Below are 14,227 nucleotides of genomic sequence, written 5' to 3' on the forward strand. Positions count from 1 at the left end.
ACAGAGACCAGAGTCTGACATTGACTTTGGGTAGAACAAGGCCTCTCAAAAAGCAACAAGGTGGTGTTATTTGAGGGATAAACGTAAGATCATGCCATGGAGAAATAAAGGAAGAAAAGGTTTGCATTTGTATCACGCCTTTCATGACCTCAGGGCATCCCAAAGCAATTCCGAGACAATTCAATACTTTTTGAAGCACGGTTACTGTTGTAATGTGCACACCAGTGTAAAGAAACACGACAGTCTGTTTGTGCATAATAAGCTCCCTCAAGCATCATAGAATCCCACAGAAGCAGGCTATTCGGCCCATCGAGACCGCACCAAACCTCACAAAGAGCACCCTTAGATCGGTCCACTTCCCCGCCCACCCACGTAACCTAATCTGCACCTCTTTGGTTAAATGAACAGATGACCAGTGTTAGTAATTTGGGTTCAGAAACAAATATTGGCCAGGAGAGCACTTCTCTGTTACTCTCCAAAATGATGCTGCATAGCTTTTTACAGCCACCCGAGGAGGCAGTCAGGGGCTTGGTTTAGCATCTTGTACAAAGACAGCACCTCATTACAGGTGTAATACTGGCACTGAGAGTCTCAGGTTAGATTTTGTGTTGGAGTCTGTCAAGTGGGATTTAAATCCCCACCATTCTAGCTCGGGTAAGAACAAAACAGATAAACAAGGCCTTGGTTTGACATCTTATTGGACTTTAAACAGTGTCAGCCCCAGTGGTGCACTCAAGCTTTGAAGTGGGTTTTGAAGCCTGGCCTCATGATTGAGAGAACTACTGCCAGGCCAAGCAGACATGTTGACTAACTGTACTTGTCCCATGGTCAGCAAAATTTAGAACTTTTTTATTTCTCCTTGAATGCGCAAGCAAATGGTTATTGTGCAGAAATGAGAAATATAGTGTATATTTTTCCCCCACTGATCTTTTTCCCCCAAGTATTACAGCCCTGACTCTTACTAATTCTCACTGAAATGGCAATCTGCTCACACCACAACCTGGTCAGTGTAAGAAATGCAAAAGCTGTGCTCTGATGCCCTGATGGGTCCACGACACATTACATTTTGGATCAAAATTGTGCCAAGTTGGGGATGACTTGTGCTCCCACATCTACCGGAAACTGGAGTAATATTACCCAAGCTCTTGTCATGTCAGACCTTTGCCAACAATGATGTGGTACAGATCTGAGCAGGATTTGAACTGAGGGCCTGGAAATCAAAGGCACATGTCTAACTTGGGGGATAAACTCAAGAAACCGAAGCAGGCATAGGCCATTCAGCCCCTTTAGCCTAGTCCTGACTGATGTTCTTTCCCACTTCGTTTTCCAGGTTTATCCCTATATCTCTTGATTGTATTTGTGTCCAAAAGGCTTGAATATACTCGGTGATGTTGTGACCACAGCCTCTGAGTAGAGAACTCAAAAGATTCACAACCTTCTGAATAAAGAAATTTCTCCTCGTCTCAGTCAGTCCTAAATAGCCACGCCCTCATCCTGAGTCTGCAATCTCTAGTTCTAAGCTCTCCAGCCAGAGGGAATGGGAGTTTCTCCACACACAAAGATTTTGATGATGTGGAGATGTCGGCATTGGACTGGGGTGGGCACAGTAAGAAGTCTTACAACACCAGGTTAAAGTCCAACAGGTTTACTTTGAATCACTAGCTTTTGGAGCGCAGCTCCTTCAACACATCAACTCCAACACACATTTGGAATACTGCGTGCAGTTCTGGTCGCCACATTACCAGAAGGATGTGGATGCCTTGGAGAGGGTGCAGAGGAGGTTCACCAGGATGTTGCCTGGTATGGAGGGTGCTAGCTATGAAGAAAGGTTGAGTAGATTAGGATTGTTTTCGTTGGAAAGACGGAGGTTGAGGGGGGACCTGATTGAGGTCTACAAAATTATGAGAGGTATGGACAGGGTGGATAGCAACAAGCTTTTCCCAAGAGTGGGGGTGTCAGTTACAAGGGGTCACGATTTCAAGGTGAGAGGGGGAAAGTTTAAGGGAGATGTGCGTGGAAAGTTTTTTATGCAGAGGGTGGTGGGTGCCTGGAACGCTTTACCAGCGGAGGTGGTAGAGGCGGGCACGTTAGCATCATTTACGAAGCATCTAGACAGGTATATGAATGGGCGGGAAGTAGACCTTGGAAAATAGGAGACAGGTTTAGATAAAGGATCTGGATCGGCACAGGCTGGGAGGGCCGAAGGGCCTGTTCCTGTGCTGTAATTTTCTTTGTTCTTTGTTCTTCTTTGTTGTAAGACTTTTACTGTAAAGAGTTTGATGTGATGACAGAATAGATTTGAAGGAATCAAATTTGCAACTCTTGTTCCAGAAATGGTCATTTTTGCTGCTCAAATATCTGCACCTTCTTAATAGACTTGACCAAAATTGGCGTTTTTGAAAAGCTAAATAGTGTACCTGAATACCAAATAGCAGTTTATACAAAATGTATCAGACATTAATGTTATTTTACTTGTACCTATGGTAATTTGGTGTGAAGCTACAGCTGGCTTTCCTCTCTGCAAACCACTTGGGCTTATGATATTATAGGGGGAGGGAAACAAAAGAAAGATAGCATGGACATCTGTAAGGGAATACCTAATTATTAGCTATCCCTCACTCGCGAGGGTGATTATTTTCCATGTGTCCCAAAACAACTGATGAAAAATGTCAAATAGACCCAAGTCAATAAGGCAAGGATGACTTGGAAACAAGTTTACTCAAGTCTGGCAAACTGCAGTGTAAATGGGATCAGCTTGAGTAGAAAGCTTGGCCTTGAGAGTAGAAAGCTTGGCCTTGAGAGCAGAAAGAACTTGAGGAAAATATACCTCAAAAGCCAAAATGGATAACCAGAAAGGGGACAATGAGGAACAAAGAACCATTGTGAAAAATTGTTCAGATGCAGAAATTTTCACTACCTGACCACTCTCGACAAGACACTTGCTTTATCCATGGCACGAACTGTGCATTGGTATCGCGGTCTATCCATGTAATTCAGTGCCATGACTTTGCCCGCCTTGGTGCATATACCATTACAGTTCACTTGAGGTTAATGGAGGAGTTTGTTGCGATTAAGCAGGTTGTTTATAGTCTACATCAGGAAGAGCATTATTGACATTTCCTGTATATATAAAGATTTCACAACATCAAGTACTAGGAACCAAATAGTTTCAAGAGGAACCAACATTTTAAAAAAGGGCAGCACGGTAGCATAGTGGTTAGCATCAATGCTTCACAGCTCCAGGGTCCCAGGTTCGATTCCCGGCTGGGTCACTGTCTGTGCGGAGTCTGCACGTCCTCCCCGTGTGTGCGTGGGTTTCCTCCGGGTGCTCCGGTTTCCTCCCACAGTCCAAAGATGTGCGGGTTAGGTGGATTGGCCATGCTAAATTGCCCGTAGTGTCCTAAAAAAGTAAGGTTAAGGGGGAGTTGTTGGGTTACGGGTATAGGGTGGATACGTGAGTTTGAGTGGGGTGATCATTGCTCGGCACAACGTCGAGGGCCGAAGGGCCTGTACTGTTCTAAATTCTAAAAAGAAAGGCATTTAGATCTGAAGAAGTGTCTCCAAATTTAATTGATTTTGTTTCTATGCAGTTTACAATCCCTTGTGCGGAAAGTTATGAAAAGCTGAGAAACAGCTGATTCGTAATGAATCCCACGAGCTGGCTAGCTGGTTTCCTCATCTGTAAATCACCAAGTTGGATGCTATATCCTCTTGATGCCCCACATTTACAAATTCTGAGGTCTATTTAAGAGAGAACAATGGCTGTACTGGGAACTTGCTGGCGTGCCAGCGTCTTTGCATTCCATTGTAAAAGTTCTGTGTCGCAATAGGTAGTGACTTGGAGGTGGCCTGCCATGTAAATTCAGCTGTTTCCACCAATTGAAAGTAAGCTTTTGCTGTTAACGAAAAGTTACCATTGATGTTAAAATGACCATTTTTCTGCTTTTCAGCCCTCTGTGAATATCTGATGGGGGTATTTGGGCTGATTATTACCAAGGTGGCACTTACACTGCGAAGATGATAATCCTTATTAGTGTTACAAGTAGGCTTGCATTATCATTGAAGTTACTGTGAAAATCCCCTAGTCGCCACACTCCGGCGCCTGTTCGGGTACACAGAGGGAGAATTCAGAATGTCCAATTCACCTAACAAGCATGTCTTTTGGGACGCGTGGGAGGAAACCGGAGCACCTAGCGGACGCCCACGCAGACATGGGGAGAGCGTGCAGACTCCGCACAGACAGTGCCAGTGGTTGCTCTAAATGTATATTCCACAATTAAACCCATCCTCGAAAGTTTCTTTTAAAAAATGACTGGGATATGAGCACCGCTGTCAAGACCAGTATTTATTTCCTGTTCACATTACACATTGAGTGTTTTTTGAGCCACTGCTGTCTAGTTGGTCAAGGAACCCCCATAGTTCCATTAGGAGGCGGTTTTAGGATGGTGCATGATTTGCAAGGGGACTTGCAGATGTATGTACCCCTATGTAACTGCTGTCCTTATTCATTTTGGTGATGGAGTTTTAGAAAGTTGCCAAGAAGCCTTGGTGGCACAACTGAGCCAGTGAGTGTTTAGGCCCATCAAGCAGGCTGCTTTGCCCTTGACTGTTTAAAACTCATCATGGCAAATATAAAGTACTATATTCATCAGACGCCTGAATTGTGCCTTGTGGAAACTGCAGAATCAAGATAGACATCCACAATGATGTACAAGTTCTCCATCTTGTATTCCATGTTACCTCCTCTGGAGATCTCCCGCATCACAGATGTCAGTCTTCAGCCAATTTAATTTCCTGCACGTGATATCAAGAAACGGCTAAAGGCACTGGATACTGCAAAGGCTATGGGCCGTGACAATATTACAGTCGTAATCCTGGAGACTTGTGCTCTAGAACTTGCTATGCCCCTGGCCAAGCTTTTCCAATACAGATATAACACTGACATCTACCTGGCAATGTTGAAAATAGCCCAGGTATGCCCTGTACACACAAACCAGAACAAATCCAACCTGACCAATTACAGCCCCATCAGGCTACTCTCGATCATCAGCATTATGATGGCAGGGATCATCGACAGTGCTATCAGACGGGGCTGAGGTCCCAGTTTCGATCTCGGCTCTGGGCCACTGTCCGTGTGGAGTTTGTACATTCTCCCCATGTTTACATGGGTTTCGCCCCCACAACCCAAAGATGTGCAGGGTAGGTGGATTGGCCACGCTAAATTGCCCCTTAATTGGAAAAAATGAATTGGGTACGCTAATTTTTTTTAAAGTGCTATCAGGCGCTTACTCAGCAATAATCTGCTCACGGGTGCTCTGTTTGGGTTCTGTCAGGGTCACTCCGTTCCTGACCTCATTACAGCTTTAATTTAAATATGGATGTAAGAACTGAATGCCAGAGGTGAAACTGACTGCCCTTGACATCAAGGCAGCATTTGACTTAAGGAGCCTAAGAAAAACTGGTGTCAGTGGGAATCAAGGGAAAAGCTCTTTGCTGGTTGGAGTCAGACCTGGTATAAAGGAAGATAATTGTGGTGGATGGAGGTCAATCATCTCCACTCCAGCACATCACTGCAGGAGTTGCTTAGGATAGTGTCCTATGCCCAACCATCTTCAGCTGCTTCATTAATGACCTGCCTTCCATCAGAAGTGGAGATGTTCGTAGATGACTGCACAATGTTCAGCACCATTCGTGACTCCTCGTATATTGAAGCTGTCTCCTCCGAATACAGCAAGACCTGGACAATATCCAGCTTGGGCTGACAAATGGCAAGTAACATTCATGCCACATGGACTTCAGGTGGTGAGCAGTCACAGATACGGTGGCTTCTGTCAGGGTCCTTTGTTTTTGGCCCTTTTCACCCAATTTCTGATTGATGTTTGGAGGGAAACCTGAGTAATTCGATGGGATAAGGACCCCATAAAAAGTAATGCCCAACAATGCAGCAGACCAGCAAACAATTGTTGCCAGACTCACAAGTCCCTCTAGCCTCGTTGGTGGAGAAGATGGTGGAGGTTCCTGCTGCGTCTTTGGCCTCTCCGTGGACAACAGAGATGCTGGCAAGCTTCTTGGCGGAAGAATTCAAGAAGCAGTGGCAACTGGTCTTTGAGGACCTTAAGATGGCAATGGAAGGGGCTCTGACCTCCATCTATGCAGCCTTGGCGAAGATGGGTCAGATGGTAAAGGAGCAAGGATTTGGATCTGTTTTATTGTCACGTGTACTGAGGTACAGTGAAAAGTATTGTTCTGCTTACAGTCCAGACAGATCATTCCATACATTAAAAAAAGTAGGACATAATAAATACACAATGCAAATACATAGACACAGGCATCGAGTGAAGCACACGGAGTGCAGTTCTACTCAGTCCATAAGAGGGTCGTTCAGGACTCTGGTAACAGCAGGGAAGAAGCTATTTTGGAATCTGTTAGTGAACGTTTTCAGACTTTTGTATCTCCTGCCCAATGGAAGAAGTTGGAAGAGTAAGCCGGTTTGGGGGAGGGGGGGGGGGGGTGTCTTTGATTATGCTACCCGCTTTTCCAAGGCAGCGGGTGGTGTAGATAGTCAATGGATGCCAGGCAGGTTTGTGTGATGGACTTGGCTGTGTTCACGACTCTCTGAAGTTTCTTATGGTCTTGGGTTGAGCAGCTGCCATTTAAGGCTGTGATACAAGGGGTGGAGGTGACACCCTCGGACCAGAGTGACGGGATTGTTTCCCTGGAGACTGAGATGGTGGTGCTGGCTGACCGGCAAAAAGCATTCAATGTCCAGGTGGACGATCTGGAAACCATTCCAGATGGCAACGTTTGAGAATCATTGGGCTGCCAGAGCATCTGGAGCGCCCGAATCCTATGGACTATATGTCCAAGATGTTTGGGAAGATGGTGGGTATGGGGCGCTCCAAATTCCCTTCCAAATTTGGATGTGGGAGGGGTGTTGGTTGTCGATATGATTTTTCTGTTTTTACTTTGAGCGGAAGTTACCTGCTAACTGTAAAGCTAGTTAATGGGAGCGGTGGAGTGGAGGTGGGGGTATCTGCTGCTTATTACTTAAGGGGCTTTTAAAGTAATGAGTTTAAGATTTTTGCTCTTGTTTTGTTTGGGGTTGGGTGTGGGTGTTGGAGGATAGGAATCTTTGCTCTCCTTTTGGCTCTTTATTTATTGGGGTATGGTTCTGCGGAGAGGGAGGGAGGAGTAGTCTGTTGACTGTGCCAACTCTTGTTTTGGTTACTGGGTGGCAAATATAGCCATGATCAGGAAGTTGGGGGGGGGGGGGGGGGGGGGGGGGGGGTTGGTGCGGCAGCGAGGCGGCATCATGTAAGGGCGCAAGTTTGGGGGCATTGGTAACAACTCCTCTACCGTTCTTGCCGGCCTGGGACTCCACAAGCCTGTGGTGGCAGTGGCAGCCCTGAGAGTCTGGGGACAGTGGAGGAAGCATAGGAGAATGGAGGGAGCATCGGTGTGGGCTCCAATTTGTGATAATCACCAGTTTGTGCCGGGAAGGCTGGATGGGGGGGTTTCGGAGATGGCAGAGAGCAGGAATTGAGAGGATCTATTTATTGATGGGAGCTTTCCCTGTTTGGAGGATTTGGAATAGCCAGGAGGGAACAGGTTTCGATGTCCGCAGATAGGGGCTGGTTGAGCACAGTGGGCTAAATAGCTGGCTTGCAATGCAATGCAGAACAATGCCAGCAGTGCGGGTTCAATTCCTGTACCGGCCTCCCGAGCAGGCGCCGGAATGTAGCGATTAGGGGCTTTTCACAGTACCTTCATTGAAGCCTACTTGTGACAAGCGATTAGTACAGGGGCTGGTTTAGCACAGTGGGATAAACAGCTGGCTTGTAATACAGAACAAGGCCAGCAGTGCGGGTTCAATTCCTGTACCGGCCTCTCGAGCAGGCGCCGGAATGTAGCGATTAGGGGCTTTTCACAGTACCTTCATTGAAGCCTACTTGTGACAATAAGCAATTATTATTATAAGGGATTTTGTGCAAAGGCAGGGTTTGACCTTTCCGCTCCTACCACCACAGGGGATACAGGACAGGGTAGTTTCTAGAATGGGGGTGGGGCAGGGGAAGGTTTCTGATATCTACAAAGAACTTATGGAGTGGGAGGAAACCCAGATAGATGAGCTATAGGGTAAATGGGAAGATGAGCGGGGGTAGAGGTGGGTCTGTGGGAGGATGCTCTGAGCAGAATCAACACATCCTCATCATGTGCCAGGCTCAGCCTGATACAATTCAAGGTTGTTCACTGGGCACGCAATGATGCTGGCCCGGATGAGGAGGTTTTTTGGGATAGAGGACAAGTGTTTGTGGTGTGCAGGAGGGCCAGCAAATCATGTCCATATGTTTTGGGAATGCCCGCAGCTTAGGGGTTACTGGCAGGGATTTGCAGATGTCATATCCATGGTACTTAAAACAAGGGTGGCAAACTTTGGAGTGTCGGAAGATCTGGGAGTCCAGGGGCGAGAGAGGCTGGCGTTTTGGCCTTTGCCTCCTTGGTAGCCCAGAGACAGATATTGTTAGGGTGGAGGGACTCGAAGCCCCCGAAATCAGAGGTTTGGGTTAGTTTCTCAGACTTCAGAAAATTAAGTTCGCCGAGAGGGTCAACGTTAGGATTCGTCCGGAGGTGGCAACCGTTTATTGATTTCTTCGGGGAAAGCTAATCTGTCAGCAGAGGCAGCAAAAAGGAGGGGGTGGGGGGGGCGATTTGGGCTACTTTGTGTTTAGGGTAGGCGGGATTAGTGAGAGACGGAGAGCTGTTTTTTGCACTATGTTTATATTTGTATTTATACCATTTATTGTAAAATTGTAAATGCCTCAATAAAATGTTTTTTTTAAAAAGACCTCTTTGTTTTGGTCTCATGTGGGGTTTGGCGGTCATTTTGGGTGGGTCTGGTATCAGCATTTGTTGAGTTGCTGGCTAACCGTATGATGGGAATGGCTGACTCTGGGTTGAGGGCGGAGAGGCCCCCTGTCCGGCTGATAACTTGCAATGTGAGGGGGGTAAGCGGCCCAGTAAAAAGATCACAGTTGTTTGCGCACATGAGAAGTTTGAAAGCTGATGTGGTGTTTTACAGGTCAAGGACCAAATAAGGTTATGGAAGAGCTGGGTGGGAAAGGTCTACTATTCTGGTTATGATGACAGGAATCGGAAGGGAGTGGGGGTCAATAAGGGGTATCTTTTTGAGCTGCTAGAATATTGGCTGACACAGGCGGGAGATATGTAATTGTAAGTGGGTCTTTGGTGGGCCCGTTGGCGGTCCTAGTTAACATATGCACCGAACTGGGGTGAGACAGCACTTATCATTAAGGTGCTAGTTTCTATTCCGAATCTGAATTCACATCAACTAATTCTGGGGGAGAGCTTCAATTGTGTTTTAGATCCCCAGTTGGATAGGTCATGTCCTAAGTCTCAGTCTGTCAGGGATAGCGAAGGCAATATTGATCTTTATGGAGCAGGTGGGGTGGTGGGGCAGACTCGTGGAGATTTGCGTATTCAAGGGTTAAGGTGTTTTCTTTTTTTTTCTCGCGTCCATCGGATCTACTCCCAGATTGACGACTTTGTGGTGGGTAGGTCTTCTCTTCCTGGCGTGAGGGGAGTCGGATACTCCGCAATCGTTATTCTGGATCTTGCCCAGCATGTTGTGGACTCGGATTTTGGAACCTGGCCCCCCTCAACAACCCTCCTGGAGATTGGACACAGTGTAGCTGATGGGCAAGGGATTCTGTGAGCCTTTGGGGAGTTCATTGAGTTCAATAGGAACGAGGTGGTTTCGCTTTCCACGTTGTGGGAAGCTCTGAAGGGGAGATCATCTCCTACAAGGCACATCAGGAAAAATTTGGAAGGGTGGAGAGGCAGGGCCTGGTGGATTTCATCCTTAGATTGACCGCCAGTATTCGATTGTCCCAACTCCGGAGTTGTTGGCGAGTAGGAAGAAATTGTAGAGAAAATTTGAGCTGCTCTCGATGGGCAAGGCGGTGAATTAGCTGCGGTGCTCGAGGGAGACCTTTTACGAATATGGGGAGAAGACCAGGCGTCTCTTAGTGCCCCATTGAGGCAGCAGGCTGCCTCCCGGGAGATGGTGCAGATAAGAGATATGGGTGGTGGGTTGGTTTCCTCCCCACGTAAGGCTAATGTGGCATTTGAAGCCTTTTATCGAGAGCTATATAAGTCAGCCTCCAGGGGAGAGATTGTCAATGATGCAGTTTTTGGACAGGTTGTCCTTCCCGGCAGGGAGAAGGGAGGAGTTGGAGTCCGGAGAAGGTTATGAAGTGTATCGGATTAACGCAGTCAGGTAAGGCTCCAGATCCGGTTAGGTTCCCTATCGAATTCTGTAAAATGTTTGCGGGTCAGTTAATCCCACAGTTTGCTGGATATGTTCAATGATTCCTTGTCCCGGTATGTGTTGTCTGAATCAACGCAGCTCCAACAGCACTGAAGAAGCTTGATACCATCCAGGATAAAGCAGCCCACTTGATCACTAGCCCTTCTACAAACATTCAAAACTCCACCACCAACGAACTGTCGCAGCCATGTGTACCTTCCGCAATTTGTACTGCAGGAACTCAACAAGGTTCCTTCAGCAGCATCTTCCAAACCCACGACCACTACCATCTAGAAGGACAAGAGCAACAGATACCTGGGAACACCACCACCTGAAGGTTCCTCTCCAATCGTTCACCATCCTGACTTGGAAATATATTGCTGTTCCTTCACTGTCGCTGGGTCAAAATCCTGGAATTCCTTCCCCAACAACACTGGATGTACCTGCACTTCAGGGACTGCAGTGGTTCAAAAAGGCAGCTCAACACCACCTTCTGAAGGGCATCTTGAATGGGCAATAAATGCTGGCAGAGCCAGTGACACCCACATCCCATAAAAATCAATGTTTTTAGAATTCTAAATCTAAAAAAAAAAAACAGTAATTCAAAAATGCTCTTTCAAACCTCAACATATGAAAATAATTTTGGGTTCCCTGAGTTGAATTGAAATGTTTTTAGTCAATAGCATCAAATTGAGGAGTGCAGCTTGCTCTGTTTTGCAGTGAAGGCCCGATATCAGTCCACATCCAGAAGCTGCCCCATGCTGACTTTTCTAACCATTAGATGAAAGCAAAATCTTGACTAAGTGCCTGAAAGTTTTGGGTGCTCCCTCATTTCCCTGGAAAGGTCAAGCTGTCGCAAACCCATCAGTGGTTCAGTTTAATGTAAAATAAAAGCGATGAGATAAATGTACTTATTTCTGGGCATTTTAGTGCTCCCACCTTCAGATAAGAGTCATTTGAGAAACCTTCTCTTGTAATGGCACATCATGTTTCTGTGAACATTCTTGTGCATAAAATAGTTACATCGGCTTAATTGAAAGTTTCAAAGAAATTTTTGAAATCCTCACATTAAGGACATTTTTTTAATGGCTTTAAAAGTATTTTTGTCCACATAGCAAGTAGTCTTAAAATCACATCGAGCTTCTTAAACTAAAGCCTGTGAGGGAGTGACGCCTGAGCTGGCGGAGGTCTGCTGTTTGGCTTAGCAAGGTTGCTTTTGCTGCCCGATGGCCTCCATTTTGTTTCAGTACCTGAACCCTACCTCCCTTCACAAAATGAAGGCAATGTGTCACAGACCAGTTTCAGCCAGCTGTTGCCATGGATTCCACTGGGGGGGTGGTCATGTGACAGAGGAAGGGAAATGCCTACGTCATGTGATAACTTTTCTGGGGCTAATTAACATACAGGAAGTTTGCTCCCAGTCACTTAGATGCAAGGATGCTGTCTGTGAGCTGATGAGTGGCATCATCTCTGCCAGAGCCTATTGATTGTCTTGACACTATGCAGGGAGCAACAAAAATATAACGTGTCACAACATTCAAGAGCTATGTGAACATGCTGTTAGTTTAAAACTTTTATTAATTTCACTCCATAGTTGATAATAGTCTTGTGACTTGTTGAGATGCAACACGACTGGTTTTGAATTTTCAAGGACAATTGTTTTTCAAAAATATTAGCAAGAGTTCTACTCTTTTAATTGTCGTCTGCTGACTCTGCAATGTGGAACAATGAGAAATGTGAGGTCGGAGTTGTATAAATCTCCAGGGGAACAGCAGGTAATCTACCCTCTCCCATGGTCCCCTCACAGTGATCTCTCCCGTGACTGTTGATGTATGTGAACAGTCAGATTATAAACCACACATTTGGGCAGCTAGGATTGAGATTGGGAAGTTTACACAGCCTGTCGGAGCTGGTGTTGTTTTCAAATTAGAAGTGCCGCCACCCCCCCCAAACAGCAACCAAAAAAACAACAAATTGGTTACGTTTGGGAGCGCAGGTGATGAGACATATTTATGTAGGTGTGGCAGAAGCAGCTCCCTGGGCGGTTGAGACTGAGGATCATCAAACAATAAAGATTATGTAAATCCTGTAAGAAATTTGGGAGCAACTTTGTTACCCAGAGAGGTGAGAATGTGGAACTCGCTGCCACAAGGTGCAGTTGTGCGGATTAGCATTGGGCCTTTGAAGGGAAAGCTGTGTAAGTATACAAGTCAGAGAAAGGTATAGAAGGTAATACTGGTGAGTTAGATTTAGTCGAGTGGAAGGAGGCTTGTGTGGAGCACAATCACTGGCACAGACCAGTTGGGCCGAATGGCCTTTGTGCTGTATATACTGCCACTTAATTTCCAGTTACCTCAACCGCCTTGTTCAAACTCTTATCCAATCTCTTACAGTGAAATGAAGAAGGTAAAGCGTGCCCCATCTCCAGATATCATCGTTCTTTCTGACAATGAACCTTCAAGTCCCAGGATGAATGGGCTCTCAAAAGACCGAGGAAGGAATGCAAATACAGATGATATTATGGTGAGACAGAGCATTCATCAAAACCAGTAACTTCAGTTTAATTTTTATTTTCAAAAGCTAGCGCTTATAGGCCATTATCTTTTTTTGTGTCTGATTTTGTACCTGGGATGAATGAAATAGGAATATCAGGGGCGGCACAGTGGTTAGCACTGCTGCCTCACGGCGCCGAGGTCCCAGGTTCCATCCCGGCTCTGGGTCACTGTCCGTGTGCAGTTTGCACATTCTCCCCATGTCTGCGTGGGTTTCGCCCCCGCTACCCAAAAGATGTGCCGAGTACATAGAACAGTACAGCACAGAACAGGCCCTTCGGCCCTCGATGTTGTGCCGAGCAGTGATCACCCTACTCAAACCTACGTATCCACCCTATACCCGTAACCCAACAACCCCCCCCTTAACCTTACTTTTTAGGACACTACGGGCAGTTTAGCATGGCCAATCCACCTAACCCGCACATCTTTGGACTGTGGGAGGAAACCGGAGCACCCGGAGGAAACCCACGCACACACGGGGAGGACGTGCAGACTCCGCACAGACAGTGACCCAGCCGGGAATCGAACCTGGGACCCTGGAGCTGTGAAGCATTTATGCTAACCACCATGCTACCGTGCTGCGTGTAGCTGGATTGGCCGTGCTAAATTGCCCCTTAATTGGGAAAAAAACATTTTAAAATAGCAATATCAAAGAACCAGCAAAGACACGATGGGCCAATTGGCCTCTTTCTGTGTTTTATAATTTGAGCTTGCCTCCTTTTTCTCGCCAATTCCATTTTTTTTTAAATGTAGCTAAAACAAATGTAACTTTATTCTTACTCCTGTTCCATTCACAGTATTATGCATAATATCCCAGTTCTTCCCTGAGTGCACCAGCTGTTATAAAGGTTGGCTTTATGGTGAAAATACTTTGGGAGTTTTTAAACACTTTGTAGCTCGCCATTTCCATTTCATAATTCACTTTTAGAAAGTCTTTAAATTAGTTCATGAGCAGTCATCTTTACTTCTTGTTCCCGCTTCCTTTTTCTCCCCTGCCCTCAATTAAAGTGCCTTTGCTCAAGAGTCTGTTTCCTTTTTCTTTGGCATTCCTTATAAAGTCTAATTTTTTTTGAACTGGAAGACCCTACTTCATTCATTCAGTTCCGGTTCTGTACTGGCCCACTCTGAATCTGGTTGCTATGATTGGCTTTTAGAACATAGAACAGTACAGCAGAGAACAGGCCCTTCAGCCCTCGATGTTGTGCCGAGCATTGTCTGAAACCAAGATCAAGCTATCCCACTCCCTGTCATTCTGGTGTGCTCCATGTGCCTGTCTAATAACCGCTTGAAAGGTCCTAAAGTGTCCGACTCCACTATCACAGCAGGCAGTCCATTCTACACCCTAACC

At 46.1% G+C, this 14,227-nt stretch overlaps 1 protein-coding gene across 7 annotated transcripts in view; it reads left to right on the top strand.

The window, feature by feature from the left end:
* gatad2ab (GATA zinc finger domain containing 2Ab) overlaps positions 1–14,227 on the top strand; it is a 143,578-nt gene that overhangs the window by 94,684 nt on the left and 34,667 nt on the right. For all 7 annotated transcript variants that reach the window (XM_038776341.1, XM_038776342.1, XM_038776344.1 and 4 more), the window contains exon 4: positions 12,721–12,850. In XM_038776341.1, coding sequence (XP_038632269.1) covers positions 12,721–12,850 — 130 coding nt within the window. The remainder of the gene's footprint in view (positions 1–12,720; positions 12,851–14,227) is intronic.

Source organism: Scyliorhinus canicula, chromosome 18 (genome assembly GCF_902713615.1).
Source record: "Scyliorhinus canicula chromosome 18, sScyCan1.1, whole genome shotgun sequence".
NCBI lineage: Eukaryota > Metazoa > Chordata > Chondrichthyes > Carcharhiniformes > Scyliorhinidae > Scyliorhinus > Scyliorhinus canicula.